This window comes from Malaclemys terrapin, chromosome 15 (assembly GCF_027887155.1).
Source record: "Malaclemys terrapin pileata isolate rMalTer1 chromosome 15, rMalTer1.hap1, whole genome shotgun sequence".
Taxonomy (NCBI): Eukaryota; Metazoa; Chordata; order Testudines; family Emydidae; genus Malaclemys; species Malaclemys terrapin.
The window spans coordinates 27,668,862-27,691,535 of NC_071519.1; the positions used below are offsets into that span (position 1 = coordinate 27,668,862).

General features: G+C 47.1%; 1 protein-coding gene across 1 annotated transcript in view; it reads right to left on the minus strand.

Annotated features, from left to right (window-relative positions):
- GRIK4 (glutamate ionotropic receptor kainate type subunit 4) overlaps positions 1 to 22,674 on the minus strand; it is a 315,876-nt gene that overhangs the window by 198,930 nt on the left and 94,272 nt on the right. The window contains exon 2 of the mRNA XM_054005285.1: positions 15,567 to 15,698. Coding sequence (XP_053861260.1) covers positions 15,567 to 15,648 — 82 coding nt within the window. The 5' untranslated portion in view covers positions 15,649 to 15,698. The remainder of the gene's footprint in view (positions 1 to 15,566; positions 15,699 to 22,674) is intronic.

Below are 22,674 nucleotides of genomic sequence, written 5' to 3' on the forward strand. Positions count from 1 at the left end.
TTCACTTCCATGGTGGATTTTCTGTCCCTCCCATGTCCCATGCACACGCACATAATGTTCAGGTCGATAACGGAGCTCTGTGCCAATATCAACGCAGCTGCTTTGGTATGATTCAGTGGCAGATTTGGGCATATTGCTCTGATTTCATTTGCAAGCCATAGGCTAGAAGTCTGCCCGTTAGATCCCCATTGTGGGTAAAATTTATGAGGGACAGTCTCGTGCTCCTATTTCATTCCAAAGAAGCAATGTCGTGTCAACGCAGACAGCTGGACTCAATGGGTTGGGGAGGATCCTTCCCCGGGGACGTTTGCTCACATGCATTTTGGTGAAGCCTCGTTTATCTGGGCTAAGATTTCCGAAGCCATATGAGGGTTTTGGGAGCCCCGTTCCCATTAATTGTGAATGCAAATCCCTTAGATGGCTTTGGAAATCTCAGCCTCTGTTACTAACCGAAAACACAAGAGAATTTGCTGTGAACCCCAATGGGTTCTAAATCAGCAAAAATCAAACCACACACAGTTCCAGTGTAATCCATCAATTGGATAGCTACTTCCCCTACTCTGCCAGGTCCCCATGAAGAGGGATTGCCAAGCAAACAGACCAGAGCTGCATGAATTCCTCCAGGCAGCCAAGAAAGTGAAAGGAGAGGAGAAATATTCCCTTTTCCCAGCAGCCAAGAGTGAAAGAAAATATATTACGTGGGAATCCCAGGGGAGCCACCAAATAACTATGGCCCGGCATCCTGAAACAGCGCTGCACCAAGAATGGGGGAAACGATGCAACATCAGGACATCATGCCATAATTAATGAGTCTCTCTCTCTCTCTCTCTCTCTCTGTGGCACCATTCAGTGTTATAAGTGGCTTCTCCGTGCCACAAGCCTGCAAGACACTAATCTACATATTCCATCTGGCCTGAAATACATTAGAGCTGGATGAACAATCATTCAATGACTTTCCACCTCTTTTGCTGGCAAATCCCTCTCTGCAAGTTGCCTTATGTTTATTAGTTATCTGACATCATTTGCCAAATAATTTCTGCAAATAATTCTTTATCTGTGGCTAGTTGATGAGAAGTTTGCTGCAAATAATTGCAATCCCTGTGGTTTTGATTGGCCATGGAGGTCACATGGTATTTTTCAGTTCCCTGACTCGATGGGCAGAACGTTACCTCTGCGTTGTGAACGTTTCTGATAACCAATAGAAATTTGCTCACAGTGAATATTCATCTGTTTTCACTTGAATGTCACTGCTCCCCTCTAACATTCCTGCCAGGGAACTCGATTGCTGGAATATTCATGGAGAGTGAACACAAACAGAGACGTGAACATTTTTAAATAGGAATCCTTTTAAAATTTAAAAATGGGAAAATATTCTGCAGTATTTGCCCAGCTGTACACACAACCTACTGGCTCCATTGTACAAGCAGATAAACAACATTTAGTACTTCCGGTGCTTTTCTTTGGGAGAGGCAAAGCACTTTACAAAGATAGGGGGTGGATAATCGTCTCCATTATGCAGATGGGGAAAATGAGGCACAGAGGGAAAGTAATGTCTATTTATCTGCATACTCCTACAATCCTATCATCTTCTGCCACCACCGCTGTCACAGAGGCGAGAGCAGGACCTGGCTATGCTGACCCCGACAAGAGCAGGACACAGTGGACAGGCTGAAGCAGCTGCTGTGGTGCATGAGATCGGGCCAGCAGCCAGGGGCAGGCAGGACTCCCCAGCCCAGCCCAGCCTTCTAGCTACCCTGGGTTCCAGCGGAGACATTCAGCACAGGGGAAAGGCAGCAGCATATGTGCCAGTTGCCAAGGTGGGGTGGGGAAAGGATCAGGGCACTGGCATCTGGGTGGCAGGCATTGGTGCACAGGGCATCAACCATCCACTGCGGGGTGAGGTGGGGAACCGCACACCAGCCACCCAGGAACTGCCGGAGGAATTGCTGTAGGAGCTACCAGGATGCCCCTTCACAGCCTGAAGCCGGCTGCCCACCATCCACCAGTCTCACTAGCTCCCCTAACCCCCTCCATTCCCCCCATTCACAGGGAGTTTCTGCCCCCTTCCCCTGCCCTAACTTGGCTCAGAGGAGGCAGCTGAGGTCAGAGCAGGTGCACATCATTACTTATTAAGCAGTTCAAAGCAGCTGACCTCTCTGAAGGATGATGCAGGAGAAAGTGCTTGGGAACAGCTGGTGCAGGCAGCGCTGTGGGTATAACTTGGGTGTCCCCTTAGTGTGTTATTCTGTTTTGCTTGTCCTACCACGTAAGGAAGAATTCAGCTTCGGGACTCTGAACACTGATGTTTTTAGTTTGAGTCACTAGAAAACCAATAAATACAAGCCCCAGAAAGAGGTGATTTTCCTTTGTGACACGTGTCTCTTTAACAGCATTGCCCTGGGACTGCCAGAGAGACTTATTATGAGTACACTACAGTAAAAACTCGAGCGCTTGTGTGGCGGATATGACAATATCCTAGACAAACCTTGTGGAATTAAGTTTAATCCCTTGGGGAGCCACGGTATTCAAATTGTGGTTGTGTGGGTGTGTTGTTGTGTGTAGCAGATTAACTAATGCAATCTCTGGGAAGGATTAGGAACTTCAATGGACTTTTGGAGACAATACATGTTAAGTGTATTTCCTAGGAGGGGTGAGGGGAATACAAATGACCCACCTCAGAGTCCATCCTTTTGAAGCTGGCCCTGGAGAAAAACCCATTGCCTACTACGTAGCTGCTCCTAGAAACTCCAGATCAAAGACCACCCAACTGTGTGAAGGACTGACTAAACTTGTCACGAGTACTCAGAAACATCCGACAAATTTAAGCCAAAGAGATTGACACGGTCACACAGGGAGTCTCCGGCCAAGACAAGAACTGAAACTCCTCTCTTCTGAGTCCCACTAGTGCATACTTCCTGTCATCTTTTGGATGCAGCCTTAAAATCTCAGGTTCTGTTCACATTCTGTGAACATTAAAGATCCCTCGGCAGTTTCAATAACAGAAAGCGATTGACCAAACTTTTCACACCCTCCTCATCCCCAGTGTTGTGCAGGGTGCCGACTGGTTGCCACCTTCCCACTTCAGAAGTGGCTAGCATATCAATAAAGCTGTTTATGCTAAGGGCAGCTTTTCACTGCAGTGTTATCTTGAGGGGTGCTCCTTACCAGACCCATGTCCACACACCAGAAACCCTAGCTCCAGTGGTGCTTTAAACTCAAACTAGCTAGCCTGTCGGGGAGCGGGTGGGATAAAGCTTGAGGCTTGAGCTAGTAACACGGCAGTGGGGATGTAGCCTGAGTATTGCAACGTGATGGCTCACCCGAGCCAGGCTACCTCCGGAGGTGTTAACTTGAGTGTGGATAACTCCAGCTACCTGTGCAGCCAAGACGAGCCCTACAGAGTGTGTGTGAAATCCACAATACGGAGCCTCGTTCCTGGCAGAGGCGAGGGAAAGGACTGGACAGGAGCTATTTATAACACAGACTAGTGCAGAAGCCCAGCTCAGGCTGCATGGGAGCTTTCCATGGATGTTCTAGCTTCGATGATGGCTGGGATCTGGAACGAATTTTGGCAGCTGTTTGAGTATCCAGGGCGGTAGGCGTCTTTTGATTTCATTCACATCAAGGATTTTTTTTAACTAATGAAAGAAATGACAAAAATAGCTTTTACTAGGACTGGTTTTCAGGCTATTAAGGAAAAGACGTGTTAAAAAATGGCTGAACCCTAGACACACTGAAAACCCTGCTCAGCGGCAGTCACGAGCAGTTTATCAGTGTTGCACTGCTCTCATTTCCTGACCTCTGGCTCAGACACAGGCTTGCAGCACATCCAGGAGAAGACAATAAATCAGGCCCAGAAAGCATGTGTGTGTGTGTGTGTGTCTCTCTCTCTCTCTCTCTCTCTCTACAGTGGCTGTACGTCTCTCTCTCTCTCTCTCGTCATTCCTACAGTGGGTGTAGCGGACGCGTACATTTAAGAGATCTGACATTTAAGTGATCGGCCCCATTCTCTGGCTCGCTCTTGTCCTTAATATAAAACTTTCCACTTCCTCCTGTTGCATTAGCACCTACAGTAAGACCTATGCAAATTTCAAACCTAGCACAATGTAGTGCAGCACACGGTAGCATTCTGCTGCAGGATCCAGTCATTCCACAGTTTTACTAGGCTCAGCGGAAGCATAAACCTTGGCCTACAAATAACGGTTAGTGTTAACTTGCTAACCGTGTGGCTTGATCAGCACCCACAGCCAGGCAGTGATTTCACCGTCAAGACAGTTTATGCACACATATGAATCAGAACAAAGCTTGGGGCCTTTCTGGGCAAAAGCCACCAATCTCCATACAACATTAAACCAGCTCAGTGGAGGGGTAGCTCAGTGGTTTGAGCATTGACCTGCTAAACCCAAGGTTGTGACTTCAATCCTTGAGGGGGCCACTTAGGGATCTGGGGCAAAATCAAAATTGGTCCTGCTAGTGAAGGCAGGGGGCTGGACTTGATGACCTTTCAAGGTCCCTTTCGGTTCTAGGAGATGGGATATCTCCATTTATTTATCAGTGCCAGTTTTACATGCCTGTCGGATATTACCAGACACTAAGAGATCAGTACAGATAATTCAGTCCAGTGGAAGCAGGGGAGGGAACAAACCCAGCACAGATGCACAAACAAGGCTCAAAGGGGTCGTTTGTCTCACCGAATCCAACTCTTTTCTTCCTGCTTTCCAGGTGCTCAGCCCTGGCCAGCCTCCATCGCCTGCAAAGCAGATACGGTAGGTCTGCTTATCGAGAGTAACAAGCGTTGGCTACAACTGTAGCGGCAGTAAAACTAGCAAGCACTGAGGAAGGGACCAGACTAGATAACTAGACTCTGCCAGCACAAACATTAGACATACCGCTCTGGGACAGATCCACATATACAATAAGACAGCATCTCCTCTGTCATTTCAGTGTTCACACCGAATATTCCTTTACTCTGCAAGTAGTCACTACGGTGAGTAAGGGTGTCAAAGGCCAGCCCATTATTGTTTTAAATCTGAGAAGATTCACTGGGCTTGCCAGCCATGGCTGAGTGTATTTAACATGGGAACCACCATACATCCATCACACTTAGTGTCCTGTGTCTGGAAGATGATGGCTCAGCCCGATGAATCAGAGGAAGGTGAAGCCCTGGCCCATTTGTGCAGTGCTATACAATCCCCTTTGCAACACACAATTGATAATCTAAAGCACAAAATGTGATTACCCTTCTCTTAGCCTGCATGACTACAGTGGTTATGAAGGGTCATAACATTATCCCAGTGCCTTTTAGAAAATCCAGCCACAGCATCTGGATCTGTGATCCTTCAGGGCAATGAATTTCACAGGCTGTCTGGTGTACTGAAGTTAAGGAAACCAAGAACGGAGGCATGGGGTGGAGAGGGGAAGTCATGCAGAGAAACCTGTCTTACGCAATTACTCAAGTGACTGACAAATATCAGTTGCATAATAGAAAGGTCTTCCAAGGAATCTGAAGCAGAGTTGTACTGGGCAAATTTGGGGTTCCTTTGAAATGGGCTCAATGTGGCAGGTTGCGTATGCAAGGTGGATGGATGGTCTCTTCTATTGATTTCACTTGAATGACTAAGATTGAAATAAAATGACAAGATCAATGTAGAGTAAGCAAAGAGGAGGCAGAAAAGACATTCCGAGATTTGTTTGGGATCCCTAGTTCCCAGAGACCACTGGTTCAAATGCTGTCAGGGCTGAGTTAGGCAGATTAATTAAGAACCATACAGGTTACCATCTGGAGATCTTTCTGATGGGACCTTAAAAACCTAACTGCTCTGTCTGGATGTTTTCAGAAAAGCAGGGCTTTGGCTAAAATCTGCCCTCCTGCTGTAGGACAGTTGGTTCCTGCCATTCACTACAGAGGAGAATGTCAGGTGAGAATGGTGCTTAGAAGCTACTTAGGTTCAGCTCTTCTCTTGGTGGCCCATATCCAGAGATTCCCTACTCAAGCAACATACCCCTTAGCTTTCAATGGGAGTGAGAGTGGGCACTTTTCTCAGCCTGCTCTATACATGAAGTCCACATGCTGTCCAGACTCAAAAAATTTACCCCTGCGGTTTGATTTTATTAACAAGGAAAACAAAGTAACGAAGTTCAGCTCAAACCTTCTCCTCATGCTTGACTTCTCCCAGAGTTCCTCCCTCAGAGCTGCTTAGCCCACATTCTAGACCCTCTGTCCTCAGAGAGCCACTCCCATTTCCCTGCATTCAGGTGGTGTTAATGAGCCACCCGACTCAGTGAGTTAGCAGAACCCACCTAATCTTTTCCCAGAAGGATCATCAGCTGCTAACAAGGTGGGATGTTTCAGGCAAACATTGACAATATGCTGCTACAGGGAGTTTTGCCTGGTTATCACTTCAGGATTTAGTGAATGGAAAGAAAACTGACCCCCTGCCTCAAATAAAGAGACCAGTTCTGAAACCGCACAAGGCAAAACATTTTGCCTGCTCATTTAGACAAGAATGGGTTAGATGACAAACCTCAACTGACATGGGCACTGCAGGCCCTCTTTCAGCATGCAGATGTCATGGACAGAACAGCATCAGTAGGTTTTTCCCCACAGGGCTTGGACTCCTTTTTATCTTGGAAGTGCCCACTGTATCCTGGTTGTCTGGAAAGACTGGCATCTTTAAAAGTCCCATCAAGGACCTGAAGGCTAGGGCTAAGAGAAGTGGCATTTTTATCAGCTGCTCTCTTTCCAGGAGGACAAGGTGGGTGAAGTAATATCTTTCACTGGGCCAACTTCTGTTGGTGAGAGAGACAAGTTCTCGAGCTTATACTGAGCTCTTCTTCAGGTCAAAGAATCTCGAAAGCTTGTCTTTCTCACCAACAGAAGTTGGTCCAGTGAAAGATGCTACCTAGCCCTCCTTGTGTCTCCAATATTCTGGGACCAACATGGCTACAACAACTCTTCCTAGGCAGTCAGTTACTGGGATGGGGATTTGTGGGGGAAAGTCAAAAGAAATCAAAGGGCATTTCCAGAAGATGAATTATTGACAGGGCTGACATATTTGTGGTTGGTTTAGGGATTTATGTGCATATCTCAGGGAGCATAAATAAAATATCACTCTACTAGAAGAACTGTAAAAACAAAATTAAGAGACGGAATAGCTAACAAATGAATATTGTACTTTGCTGCACCTTCCTCCACACTCCAGTAACAAACGAAAAATAACAATGAATCTATTTCACCTTAATGGACTTGACTGGGGTTTCTTTACAGGGGAAAACAATGAAACATTTACAATGTCACAGCCACACTAATGTAGTAGAACATGCATCAGCAAGGATTTTATTTATGTTATGTTAGGTCCCCCCCTTTCCCTCTCCCCCAATCTAAAGTTTCCTTTAAGAATGTGATCTGACAACCTTGAATGAAATAGAAGAACAACGACGACTAAAGAATTCTTCTGTTGACTAGCGACCACCTGACGGAGAGGTGGATTACCCACACTGACACAAAAAACCCTTCTGTCGATGCAGGATGCATCTACACCATGGTGCTATACTGGCACGGCCGCAGCTTCTGTAGCATAGACGTACCCTGAGAGTCACGAGTTCCAATCCTAACCCTGCCTCTGATCTGCAGTCTGATGTCAATCAAATTACCACCCCCAACACCCCCGTGCCTCACTTCTTCTGCCTGTGAAAAATGGAGACAAAGGTACATCCCATGCTGTCTCTTATGCACTGGAGGAACGCCTGTAAAAAGAACATCCTCCTCCAGGACTTTCTTTAAGCTTCACCTCTGCTGTGATGCCTACAAGATGCTAGGCAGGGGACATGCTATAGCTATTCGTTATTACACCAAACAGTTTCCATCTGTCATCTCATTGTCGGCAAGTTCCTTAGGGCAAGGACGGCCCTTTTGATGATGTCTGTGTACAGGGCCTATAGCACAGTGAGGTCTGATCCCTAACTGGGGCCTTGAGTCACTACTGCAATCCAAACGTCAGGCACTTAGAGATCTCTGGATGTAAAGTGATGCCTTATTTATAATAATGGCTTTGCTCACACATGTCCACTTGGACACAAAGTTATGCGGTGCAGGGGTGTCTACAGCTTTCCAAGTATTGCCCTACCTGTGGTTGATTTTAAAAAAGGATTATTTTTAATCCTTTAACAAGACTGCTGTTCAAGTCCCGTATACAGGAGTCAGCTAATCACATATGTGTTTTATTGACCTACTTTTTTTTCCAGTTCAGCTGTTCTCCTCTCCGCTCTGCTCCCCTCTGGCTAGGTGTAATTAGTTCCTTTCCCTTCTGAATAGGTGGCACTTAAATCTGTTGTTCCCAGAATAGGTGTGATAAGTGGGCAAGCAGTGCGCTAATTACAACTAGCCAGAGGAGCTCAGAAGAGTTAATGCCCCACTGGGAGCTTTGTTTTCTTAAATGTAATTCATATTTATAAGTGGAAAGGTTTTCCAGCAACCGCTCCTCCTCTTGGTGCATACAGCTCATTTGCTCCTTGCTTGGAGTGTTAACCCAGCTTCAGTCAGTTCCTTTAGGTCCCAAGGCAAAATAAGGCCTCGTCTACACTCGGGAATAGCAAACCGTGGCCAGACGTTATTGTAGTTGCCTTGATATCGACCATTAAGGTCTCAGTTATGCTGGAAAATTGCATCACATAAGAAAATAGGTGAGCACCTTGTCTAACACGATGTTCAAGGCTATTTAGAGTGACTGTGGGTAAAGATAGGTGCATTTAAAACTCATGTGAGCTGCTGGTAGTTTTATGAGATGGATAGGAAGGTTAACCACAAGCCATTAACACAGTTTTAGGGCCTGTCTACACTCCACAGCTTTTAGCGACTGTTGCTAAAAGTCAGCATGCATGAACGCTATTTTGCAGTATTTTGTCGGCACTTTTATGGACAAACTACTTCCAGCCCCGCAAGCGGCATACTCTTGGTCAGCAGGAGAGTGCTTCTGCCGACAAAGCCACATTCACACGGCTGCTTGCATCGGCAAAACTTTTGTCTTTCGTGGGGGGGGGAGGCTTTTTAAAGTACTTGTGAAAAACAAAAGTTTTGGCGACAACTGTGCAGTGTAGACATACCCTTAATCATGACTTTCCTTGTCATGGCTAGTAGCCAAGATGGTCAGGGATCCAACCCCGTGCTCTGGTTGTCCTTACGCCTCTGACTGCCAGATGCTGGGACTGGACGACAGGGGATGGATCATTCACTAATTGACCTGTTCTGTTCATTCCCTCTGAAGCATCTGGCACCAGTCACTGTTGGCAGACAGGATACTGAGCTACCTGGACCATTGGTCTGACCCGGTCTGGCTGTTCTTATGACCATACTAAGTGCATTTAACACTGTCTTAATAACTACTCACACATTTTGTATTTGTATTAGAGTAGGCCTAGAGCCCTCCATCATGGATCAGGGCCCTATTGTGCTAGGTGCTATGCAAACACAAAGAGACATTCCCTGTCCTGAACAGCACACAATCTAAACAAAAGACAACAGGTGGAGAGAGCTACCATGTTTTCTAAGATGATGTAATTTCCCAGCATAGACAAGGGGTTGAAATTGTCAAAAAACACTTAAGTGATTTAGGACCTTAAATCCCAATGATTTTCAATGGGACTTTGGGCTCCTAAGGGCCCAAGTCTCCCTTGAAAATGGGAGTTACGGCCCTAAATCCTTTAGGAAGTTTTGAAAATTTTACTCAAGGCCTCATACAATGTTAGACACTCAGGTTGAGATTTTCAAAGCTGCTTAAAGAATCCAGATGCCCAGTTCCCATTCTTTGCTGCTTAGAAAAGGGCAGGGGTCAGTACCATGTTGCTACATACATTGCCAGCCACTAATGACTTAACAGGAGGGATTCTTGAGGGCTCACAAAGTTGAGATTCATAACTCCGAGGGCAAGTATCAACTCTCTCATTTCACAAGTGGTTGAATAAGTAAAGGGACCTGAGATGACTTGCCTAAGCTCACAACAGATGACAGCCAGAGCCAGGAATAGAACCCAGGAGTCCTGACTCCCACGGGTCTCTCCGCTGAACCTTACTGCTGTTAGTTCATGGTAGTGACCAAAAATACAACCATAGACATGCTGGGGGTTGGAGTTGGATAAGCATCCAAAAGGCTGTGATGCATCATCAAAGTCTGTCTGAACTACCTTTCGAGTCTACAAAGCTGAGATTCAGGCCTGGTCTGCTCTACAAAGTTAGGTTGATTTAAGCCATCTTGCATCGACCTAGTGGTGCATGTGTCCACAATTCACTTGGTCTCCTGCCAACGTAAGTGGCCTGTTGTGGTGACACAGTAACATCACCACCCTGAGCGACGCTGAGCCCTGGTCGATGAACAGAAACTGATGCAGTGCAAGCGTACACACTGCGTTACCTATGTTGACCCTCACAGCTCACCAGCAGCAGTCCCACAATGCTTGACCGCTCTGGTCACAGTCGTTAATTCCACTGCCCAGGGGCCAAGGCGACTAGAAGCCCTTCCTCCCCCTTAAAATCCCATGCATTTTGAAAAGCCTTTTTCCTGAATGCCCTAGCAGCTCTCCACTGTTGTGTGCAACTGCCAAGCTGACAGGGGACAGCTATGGATCAGTCGTAGAAATGTGGACGTCCACAAGCATATTTCACGTGAGATGCAGGAGAAGGGGTATGACAGCGGAGCAGCAGCAGTGCTATGTAAAAGCCAATGAACTGAGGCCGGCCATATCAGAAGGCCAGGGAGGCCAACAGACAATCCGGTGGCGCATTGCAGACTGCTGCTTTTACAAAGAGCTGCATGCCATACTTGGCGGAGACCCCATCATCACCCCGCAGACCACGGGGGATACCTCCAAGAAGTCCAAGATGCAGACCCCGCCATGAAGAGTGAGGACAAGGATGAGGAGGAAGGCGAGGAGGATAGGGGATATGCGACCGCAGGGTCCAGCTATGCCGTTTGAGACTCCACCACAGTCCAGTCAGTCTCGGCAGTCAAGTATGAGTGAGCCCGTTGCAAGGGAAGGAACCTTGGATAAGTATATAAATGTGTTTCCAATTATAATGATGTACTGATGGTGCCCCCTGGGACACTGCGCCCCATATTCTTCATTGAGAGATTGTTATGATATGAATATGGCATATACTAAGATATGTTTTATGCAAGATGGATCATGTGAGGTATTGGAAAGGTTATGATATACTGACTATGATTATCCTATTGTATGCATGTATCATTTTTTTATCTAAAGTTAGGAATATGGTCTATGTATCAATTTCAAAAGTGTTTGCCCACCAGACAAAATGCAGTAAGTCAGGTTAGTTAGTGGATGGGCCATTAGAGAGAACAACAGGACTTTGACAATGCTAATATTCCACCTTCCTGAGGATTTATGGCTGCTTTGACACTGCAGGGTCATGTGATCATGTCACCTGGTATTGGACTCCATCTTGGACTGCTAGCATTTTTCCACAAATGGGGTGGGGATTAAACTGGGAAACAAAGGATTCCCGCCATATGTAAATCCTATTTAAGGCAGGGAAGTGAGTTAATCAGGGTCAGTTCTTCACTGAATCCCCGCCCAAGATGACTGCTGAAAACAGTGATCTGGGGAAGAAAGGACTGGACCCAGAATGGAAGGTGTCTGGCCTGTGAAAGGAATACCTGGAGTTCTAAGCTACAAGCAAGAGCAATTTGTCTTCAAGAAACTCTGCAACCTGCTTAAAACAACATTTAGGGTGAGAAATTACTACTTGTAGCCAGTTTCTTTAGTGTATTAATCTTAGTTTTCATGTTTGCTTTATTTGCTCAGTAATCTACTTAGATCTGTTCGCTATCCCTTATAATCACTTAAAATCTATCCTTTGTGGTTAAGAAACTTGTCCTTTTCCCCTCTAAACCAGTTTGTGCAATTCATAACTGGGGGGGGGAGGGGGGGCAAAAATCTGTGCATCTCTTCCTCCCCATTGAGGGAGGGAGTGAATGTCATGAACTTGTGCTGTACTGTTTTCTGTGCAGCGCAAGACAGGACAATTTGGGGTTTACACTCCAGAGGGGGTGTGCATTTGAGAACTGGGCAATCCCCGAGCCGAATCTTCCCACTCGGAGCTGATCTCAGGGTCTGTGTCTTTCTGCAGCTGGGTGTGGCCCTACCTGCACGTCTGCTGGAGGAGGCCTGAGGGCCTGGCTCAGTAGGACAGTGTAAGGGAACGCAGACTGGTGGAACCAGTGGGCTCTGTGGTGCCCCGGTACATCAGGTGGTACCCCCCGGAGGGGGGGGGGGGCAACGCATCACACCCCCAACTTAATAAGACATGGCTATCAACTTTTCACTAATGTACTCATACTAGAAAAGGCAATGGTACAACAAAGGGAGGTAGCATTGCTATCTCCTTTTCTTTCCTCTGTAGAGTGAGGCAGGGGGAGGACGACATAATGATCAGTTTGTTTAGGGGCACGGGGATGTCCCTTGAATCTTCCTGAGAGATCTCAATGACACTTTCCTGGAGGTACTCTGCCATCCTCTCCCAAAGGTCTCTAGGGATGGCTGCCTTATTTCTTCCTCCACTGTCAGACACTTTCTCATGCCAGTCAGCGATAACTTCAGCAAGCATCATTGCAGAACACACACTAGCAGCACGCGGGCCCAGGCAGCTTTGGGACACCAGCAGCAGCTGTGCTCTCTCTGACTTTGTCACCCTCAAGAGTGAGAGATCAGCTGAAATCACCACAATTGGTGGAAAAGGGTGCCAGGATTCCATGCCATTGCCCTATTCTCATAGTTTCACGCAGCTGAGCAGTTTCCCTCCTCATTTCCCTCGCCCCTGGCAGGCCGTATGCCCCAGGGCCGGTGCCATGAACGGCGCCGTGCACACACTCTCCAAAGCAGAAGTGACAAGAAGCAGGTCTGGTGTAAAACCTTACGGGAGCAAGGGAACAAAGAGTTCTGAACCTTAACTTTCGCTTTCCGTTGCGACTATACTGACAATGGAACCTCGGGGTGTTTTATCCACAGCGGCTGCCGCTAGGGCCTTGCGAGGTTCCCCCTCCACATCCGCGGAATGCCTGAGCCAGAGGAAGAGGAGAAAGAGGAGGACTCGGGATGACACGTTCAGCAGGATCCCACAAGCCAGTGCCACAATCGGACCATAAGCAGAGGCCTAGAGGATGAATATTTCAGACAATCTGGAGAAGGAATAAGCGGACAGGAGAAAGGTGCAGGAAAAGGAGAGGGAGATGCAGCAAACACAGATGCTGCAGACTCTTGTGGAGCTACAGCTTCAACAACCTTCCTTTGCAGTCCATAGAGAACATTTTACACCTGCTGCCCACACAAAATAGCCCCAGTGCCCTCCCCAGTTACTTGGGCCGGGCAGAGGATTTGCCAATAGGCAAGAAATGGGGTCCGATCAGCGGAGATGATGCAGTGCGGTTGTCACATGTGAACCACAAATGCTGGAGACACAAAATACCCAGCACCCAGAACCTTTTGATTTGTTTTTTAAATAAAAGAATGTATGTGACTCAGTTTCCCCTCCTCCCCTGTATTGTTACCCACTGGGTATGAAGGGGTTAATTTCTTTCTTGAAAGAAGACCAGCAATGGAGTGGGAGGAAGTCACCTAAAGCATGAATGAATTACAAGGAACTAAATTCACTGGGGAGTAATTAATGCAAATCCCTACAAGGTAAACAAGTCTGCAGAAGTACCGACCTCTGGGGGAAACTGCATGGCATGGTTTTGAGCATGTTCAAGAGGCCCAGCAAACAAAGAAATGAAATGATCCAAGAACCCCTGCGACTGCTGTGACCAAGGGGGACTGACCCTGCAGGAAGGCTCTGAAGTAGAGCTGGTTGGAAAATATTCATCAGAATACCAGGTGGAAAAAGTCCTTTTTGCAAAACTGAAATTTTCCACGGGCAAAAAGTGAAACTGACAAAAGCTTCCCAGGAGGGCTGCCAGGCTGAGCACTCTTTGCCCCTCCCACAGCTCTTGGTGATTTCATTTCCAAAGTCCAAGTCCTGGCAGGCAGGCGAGAAGCCAAAAAATGCCTTTCAGATCTCCCAAAAAAGGGTTTTTTTCTTGAAAGTCCTTCTTGCAAAAAGCTTCACAGTTTTGACTTTTTGTCCATGTTTGGGACGCATTTTTTTTTAAAACGTGGTACATTTCACGGGAAGGGATTTCCATTTTCCAGCCAGCTCTAGTTGGAAGGATTATGAAACATGACGAAGATGAGTGACACCTGGAATGACAGATGACAAGTCTGACTATAAGCTAGGTTTTTGTTTTTAAGATATGTTTTTTCCTGTAATGCTTTTATTCTAAGTAGGTCTCTTGCTTTCTCAAGGCAGGTTGGTCACTGGTTATCCCTGTCGTAGCCCCTGGAAGCGGACAGGAGAGCAAGTACTGAACTAAACTCAGACTTGCTGAAGTGGTCAGAAGGACAGGAGGAATTGTAACCTAAATCCTCCCCAGTCTGGGGAGAGAACATGATTTCCACCCTCAAAAAGGTGATAGCTTAAGGTCTGGCATGTCCACAAGGAGGCCACGAAGGGATCAGAGGTACAGTTACCTCAGGAATGGAGACATATCCCTCACCCCAGCCCCAGCCAGTGCATGATCAGCCCTTGCCGTATTTCTCAACTGTGCCATGCTCTACTAGCAAAGGGGAGAAATGGGTTTATTCCAGCTGTCACCTGCGTGTATCACAAACTGGGAAGGAAATAGATTAGCCTCTTATCTGCTACAAAGAGTTAATAAAAGCAGCTCACAGCTCCAGAGACAGCAGGAGGGGAAAGCTGTTTCCTTTCTTAACAGCAGAGCGAAGTGTCAATACAAGGCGAGTTTCATTACCGGAGTTTCTGGCTTCATTTCTTTTCTCTAACCCACCCAGACAGTGAATAAACACCGATGGTCCCTGCTTCCCAAATGCCTTTTAATACACACAGGGAGGGCTGAATAAATGTGGGTCCCTTGTGAATTACGAGTCTTGGTGATATTAACGGCTCTATAATGCTGCTAAACTGTATTCAACTGGAGTTCAACATTTCTCACTCTCCCCAATGTGAGGACAAAAAAAAATATTGCTGTGGAAAGACTTTTTGTTGTTTGTTTGTACAGCGCTTACAGGAGCATTCGGCATGAAAGCCAAGGAAAAAATCAAGTTATATTCCATAGCGCCTCTTTCCCAGGTGGCTTTCACCACAAATTTATATATAAAAGATCCCCATAGGGTAGCATTAACTTGATGAAAACAATGCAAACATGAATACTCACCACAAGCTTCATTTGATTTATGCTCATATAGTGACAGCACCATCCCTAGCAGAGAGCTAAATCTAGGCAGTTAGAGGGGCCTGGTTCACTAGACTGCTGGCTTGATATGGAGAGTTTGTGTGACTAAATCACAGGTTTAAACATCAGCCTCACTTTCCCAAGCGCCCACGTGTGGAGTAAGACAAGGGCGAGCGATAGCAGCCTCAGGCTTTGTATTTGCATCGGCAGCAACAAGCACCTTGGAAGGGTGATTAAACCCAGCGTGTGCAGGAAGTTTCTTACTCACCGATCCTCAGGGAGTGGGGGCTGGCGGCGATCTTCATTAGCCACACCAGAAGGAGCACCAGAGGCGCCAAGACCCGGGGCATCTTCTATAAATCCTCATGGAGCCCTGTGGTGGTCTGGGCATGACATAACTCTGCAAAGAGGGAACGTTGCGCTGTTAACGACACCAGCCGTGGAACCAACATTGCTTGCAAAAAGCATCTCAATTGAAGGAGACAGTTCCTCTTGCCTCCCACAACCAGACAGAAGCAGGACAAGAATGACAATGAGCCAGGCCCACTAACTACACATCCCCGACCCACCAGCCACGCCCCTGATTGCTACTCCCCAACCCAGGTTCAAGGCCCAGCTTCCCACCTCCAAAATCCAACCCAGTATCTCCATTAAAAGATGAGTGGTGGAGGAAACACAGAGCGAAACATTATTCTATAAACGGGCACTTCAACCCCTAAATGCTCATATTGGTACCTGCGGAGCAATTCAAGCATCTAGCTACAGGACTAGGCACCTTAACTTATGTGCCAGAGTTTGAAAACAAGAACAAAAGGGTATAAATTGGCCAGCAATAAATCAGAAGGTTTCTAGCCACCAGAGGAGTAAGTTTCTGGAGGAGTAGTGGGGGCAAACAACCTAAGTAGTTTGAAAATGGAGCTTGACAAATTTGTGAATGGGATTATATGATGGGGTGTGATAGCAGGGGACTGGACTTGATGACCAAGAAGGTCCCTTCCAGTCCTGTGAAAATTGCATATTACATAAAAATCAAGAGCAAGTGCTTATGCCTTAGGGCGTCTCCTTGCTTCCAGGATTGAGAGATTTTTTTGCCCCCTATTTTAATCACGCCTTGAAGAGATCTGAAGATACAGATCTCTCCGAGGGTCACTGAAATGTGGAGCAAAATCTCACAATCATGGAAGCAAGGAGAGACGGCCTAAGGCTCTTGTAGATCACCACAGCCAGAGGACATGTTTTTAAAGCTGTCACCTAGAAAACAGACCTAGCCAAGCGATGACCACTCCACTGCTCCAAGCCCTGGTTTGGGAACAAAGCTCTGGTGACTCCACTGCCCTTTGCTTGAACTGGTGGTGGGCAGTGTGCTTCTATCATTAAGGCTGATGTGCTAGTTATCTGTCACAATCATACAGATTCATACATGGTGCTTTTACACTTGTGGGGTCAGACATGGCCCCAGCCCTGAAGAGCTTTCAGTTTAAACGGGACAAGACACTGGTCGGCAAGACTGGAGCAGCGATGGGGAAGAGACCGTTAATGACGGGAAGGGCAAGAAGGACTGCTTGGAGGAGGAGAGGGGAAACACTGCATAGGTGAGAGGAAGGTGAGACCATGACAGAAGGGGAAACAGAACCCTTTGCTGCTACATAGCTCTGGGATCCAGGGAGCTGCCAGACAGCCAGAGGGCTGGAGTGGTGTGAAATGACAAATGAGGGACAAGGAAGGAAAATAGGACCAAGGTGGCAGTGATCTTTTATAAGAACCTTCCTTTGAGGGCTTCAGCAAAACCCATTCACTGCAGCTTAGCTGACAGCATGCACGCACCCAGGCGGGGCATGGCAGGATCACGCTCACAAGCAAGAAGCTTCCTGGCTTCTCTCTGGATGGAGATGGGGGACTTTCAGCTTTGAATTCGGTGCAGATCTAAGAAAGCATCTGCACTGCTCAGGGCTGAGCCCTGCCAGATAATTCATGGGTGAGTTAAGCTGTTCCCACTGCAGAGATTAAGCAGAGGATTGAGCTCCGGGAGACATTTCCAAGCACATCACTACCAGGTGGGGGACTGTAGGATCGAGGGGACATGGAGACATTCACCCAGGTCTCTGATTTTAATCTACCTTAGGCCACCAGGTCAAACCCACCCCAGCTTGGTAATGGCTGGAAGCTGTTACCATCTGATGGCAGCTTGGAGACCTGAGAGAAACCAGCTGGTGGGTCTCAGTGGGAAAAGAAAAAGACACTAACCACCTGGCCCCCTTGCTGGCACTCCCAGCAGAGCGACCTAGAATTCAATGGGCCACAGAGGCTGTAATGAACTCCCATCCTTAAACGGGGACCAAAGTCCAGACACACCTGGCCAAGGGTGCGTGGGGGAAGCGTGCATTGCTCGTTCCGACGCAGCATCTGTTGTGTGGCTGAGTAGTGATTCCAGAATTGTGCACCTTGGCATGAGCATTAAATTCAATGGCCCCCTTGTCTATTACAGAAACTCTAGGAGCTAGCACAGTACGAATAACTAGCCAGCTGGGATTGTCATAAACTCTCAGCTAATCTCCACCTGGCAAGCCAACGGTAGTGATTTGAGAACTCTGCGCTAATAGGTGCATAGGTGCTCAGAGCACCTAGGGAGCCACTGCAAATCTCACTCCCTTCCCGCACAACTCACCCCTCCAGTCACACCTGTCTCCAGGCCACTCTGAGACTGCAGCAGGGGGACCCTGGATGAGATACAATTCAGCTCTGATTCAGCAGAGTACCAAACTTAACTTTAAGCACTTGATTAAGCCCCAGGGAAGTCAATGAGAGCTGAACACATGCTCAAAGTGAAGCACATGCATTAAATGCTCTGCTGAACGGAGGCCTTTAGGTACTTCATTGCTGTGGCTAAATCCTACCTTCTGCAGCCAGCCTTGCTATGAGCCTTCATAGCACCCAGGGGCTGGGGTGAACGACTGCTCCCCTATCCAGGCTCCTGAGCAGAAGCGAAGCTGTTCAACGGCCCCTACTGCTCCTCTAAGCAACCACATGTGGGGTAACTAATGGCCGATCCATGTCCCACTACTGACCATCCATTGGGTGGGGTTGCATGAGAAGCCCCAACAGAGTCATACATGAGCTCCCCAAACCACGTCCACCCCTAGGAAGTGGAGCTGCATTTAGAGCCCTTCTGTGTCATGGAGAAGGGGACAGGATATTCGCCCCAGGGCAGCATTTGCAGAGCACTTCCTCCTGCTCCTGCTATTCTGTGCCTCTCACCTGCCGTCCTGGCAAGAAACAAAAACTGGGGGGTGGGGGGGGAAATACAGCAACGATGGTGCAAAACAAAAATTTTTTTTTTTAATATCTCAGATCATTCCCAATGGTCATTAAGAACTGCCCCGCCACATTCACAGCAGAAACAGAACTTTAAAGGGAAAGAAAACGATAGAAAAATAGGAAAACAATCAATATTTCCCACAACATTTTGCAAAGCAGCCAGTGCTCTTACAATTAATCCACCTGCTGCAGACAGACGCAATTACTATATCATCTCTTAGCCACAAACATGAGGAAACTAGGATAAAGAACCCTGGTTCCTCTGCTCCACACACTCTGATCTCTTGTCACTTCAATGAAACGACATCTCTTCCAGTAAACACCAGTACAGGGGTCGGCAACCTTTCAGAAGTGGTGTGCTGAGTCTTCATTTATTCACTCTAATTTAAGGTTTCACCTGCCAGTAATACCTTTTAATGTTTTTAGAAGGTCTCTTTCTGCAAGTCTATAATACAGAACTAAACTATTGTTGTATGTAAAGTAAATAAGGTTTTTAAAATGTTTAAGAAGCTTCATTTAAAATTAAATTAAAATGCAGAGCCCCCTGGACCTGTGGCCAGGACCCGGGCAATGTGAGTGCCACTGAAAATCAGCTCGCGTGCTGCCTTCGGCACCCATGCCATAGGTTGCCTACCCCTGCACTAGTAGTAGATCTCACAGCTACTCTCCACATAGAGCCACTAGAGGGCATCACGGCTCACTCGGACACAGACTTATTGAGTATCACTTACTGCTGGAGCCATGCAGGAGGAGCTGTGCAGGAGGAGCCGGGGGCAGTCAGAGGAAGTGGTTCATTCTAGTAATTGAACGGGCACCACCATTGGAGAAGAGGTGTTTTTCATAGGCCTCATTAACAGCTCCATAGAGAGATTATAGCTTACAGGTGAAACTACTGTCCCTTGCACTGATGATGTTATTTCCATTGGCAAAAATGCCCTTAAAATACTAACTTTGAGTATTCCATCCAGTCATTCATTTGACCCACCTCCAACCCACTGGGAAATATATTTCCTCTCATCTGGTTTCTCTACTGCATGGGGCCAAATTCTGAAGTCTGGACAGAGGCAAAATTTTTAATCTGCCTTTGAAATCATGGAGAGTTTTGTGGGAGAAAAGACAAAACTTTTGGCTGGTAATTTCATAATACCTGGAGCTGATTCTTACCATGCTAGCTCTCAATTTCCTGCTCCGCCAGAGACTTCCTGTGTGACCATGGGCAAGTCCCTTAGCTGCTCCTTGACTCAGTTTCCCATCTGTAAAATGAGGATAATATCCCTGCCCTACTTCCCAGGGGAGCTGGGAGGAGAAACACATTAAAGATCATGAAGCACTTTGAGATCTAATGATGAAAAGCATTACATAAGAGATTGCAGGTGGGGAAATATAATATCTTATATCACACCTTGTTATTGTTCCCATTTTAAAGATAGGGAACTGAGGCAAAAAGAGACAAAATGACTTGCCCCCAGGGTCTCATAGAAATTTAATGACAGAGCCAGATCTCCGGCTAGTGCCCCTAACTACTGGACCATCCTTCCTCTCATTCCATTCAAACCTTCCTATGTGCAAACTGGGGCCAGGATTTTGAGAAGAGACTTAGCCCCAGATCCTGCAAGGTTTTCAGGCACCTAGCTCCCTTTAAGGAACTCCAAATCACTGAAGCCCACACCCTCAGTGTTTGGGTATTCAGTGTTAAACATTATAAAGGGTCTGAGATTTGCAGAAGGCAGGTGGCCAGCACATTCTGAAAATCAGACCCTTTTAAGGTGCCTCATGTTGGTCTCCCAGAACCCTGGGCCCCCTATAATCACTGCTCCCCTTCTGAAAATCCAGCCTTAAGGATTTTTTGTTTTGTTTTGGTGACCGCTGCAGAACACTAGCAGGGATCGGAGAGCTCTAAAAATGCTACGCATATGGTAAACCTGTTCCTTAGAAGTGTTTGCAACAATGGAATCAGACTGCGGAGCAACATATCATTTGAGCATTTTGAAGCCGTTATTTCAAAACTTTCCAGGTTATTGACAAAACAGCAGGATCAAGTCAAATTTACTCACATTGGTATTACAGCCAGACATGTGGAACTGGCTCACTCTCGCGCGCACAGTTTCTCACACCTATTCTGCATGAAAATAAAACAAGATCCTGAGAAACAAGGAGAACCTGTAACTCTCATGGACTCGGAGGGCATCCAGAACCTTGCAGGACTGGATCTAAAGCTATCTGAGAAGCCCTGTGATTTCTTGCATTGCTTCCTCAATTCAGATGCAGTGATGCTCTGAGCAACCCCCTCATTCCCTGCACAGGATGCCAGACTGGTATTTTCCTTTATATAGAGAGATATGCCTTTCTCAGAGAACTGGAAGGGACCCTGAAAGGTCATTGAGTCCAGCCCCCTGCATTCACTAGCAGGACCAAGTACTGATTTTGCCCCAGATCCCTCTAAGTGGCCCCCTCAAGGATTGAACTCACAACCCTGGGTTTAGCAGGCCAATGCTCAAACCACTGAACTATCCCTCCCTTCTCACCCACTCCCTCTGTATGACCAACGCAGCCTAGGGGAGAGAGAGAGATACTCTAAATACCTTTTCTATCTGAGATGCAATAGAGAAACTTGGCAATTGCTAGTTCCCCCACTACAGATCTTTTGCAGTCTCCCAGCCATTGACACTTCAGCTGCCTGTTTATTCCAAACAGCAACCAATCACAAGGTATATTGTACCAGAAACTAGCATAAGTATTGGAAGCTTCTTCACTGCACTGTCATCTTTAACGTGTCACCTGAGTTTCCACCCAACTCCCCCACCCCCACCCCCACCCATCCATCCTCTTTCTCTCGCTCACTCTCTTCTTCTATGGCCTGCGTCTCATCTTCCTCCCCGGCCTTCACATTGGCGGCTGTCAGTGGCATTTGGGAAGCAGACCTCTAGGAACCAGCAGGGCATTATTGCATGATTCAGTCCCAGGGAATGTTTCAGACTTGTTAGCGTTTGTTAAATGGAATGTAAGGGATCAAGAGCTCTAAAGTGGAAGCAAATCGGGTTTGTCAGGGATGCAACAATAGCCATGTTGCAAAACACGATGAAAAGTGAAAAAACAAATCCCTCTATCAAGGTGCTGGCCCAGCTCCCCTGATGGAGAAAGCAGCAAAATGGAGCTGCTTAGCCTATGACAGTGCCCCCATCTCTGTACCCTTCCCTCCTTAACAGCAGCTTACATTTCTCTCATTGCCAAAATCCTTTAGTGAGTTCCCTTTGGGAAACAATCCAAAGTGCCAGCTAGTCAACAGCTAACACTTTTCATCCACCACAGAAATGCAGTCACCTCTGGGGAAGAACACACCAGTATGTTAATGGTGCCCAATGACGCTTAGATGAGGGCAGGGTATGAAGAAGGTTGTCACAGCCAATCGAAGTGGTGGGGGCGGGGGGATTCAGTTATAAAGTATCCATAGTGGAAATTGGTGGGGATGCCTAGCTCTTATATAGCACTTTCCATCAGTAGTTCGCAAAGTGATTTACAAAAGGAGGGCAGTCTCGTTATCCCCATTTTACAGATGGGAAAACTGAGGCATAGAGCGATGAAGCAACTTGCCTGTGGTCACCAGCAGGACAGTGCCAGAGCTGGGACTCTAACCTAGATCTCCTGAGTCCCAGTCCAGTGCCCTATCCACTAGGTTATCATTCCCCCTATCTTGAAAAAAGTTGCCCGGGATCATAAACGAACAGTAGGCAATCTCATTTTCCATCTCCCCAAGAGTGCGGCTGTGCAGGGGTGGCTTCTGGATCTGCGTGTTTGCTAATTGAATAACCAGCAGCAGAGATCTGGGGGAGAGTCAGATCATCGGCCATACGGCGGTGACCTCCAGGCCACCTCCACGGCTTGCAGCCGAATGCCATCTGGGTTTGGTGAAAGGGCAGAATGCAGGAGTCACAGGGAAGCTGCTGCCTCAGCGTCACCAGCCTGGAGTTCATAGTTAAAAGCTACACGATAAACACATGGCACGTGCTGTGCTTGGCTACGAGACCAGCAGGGTTGTAATTACCTAGAACATGGAGCACAGA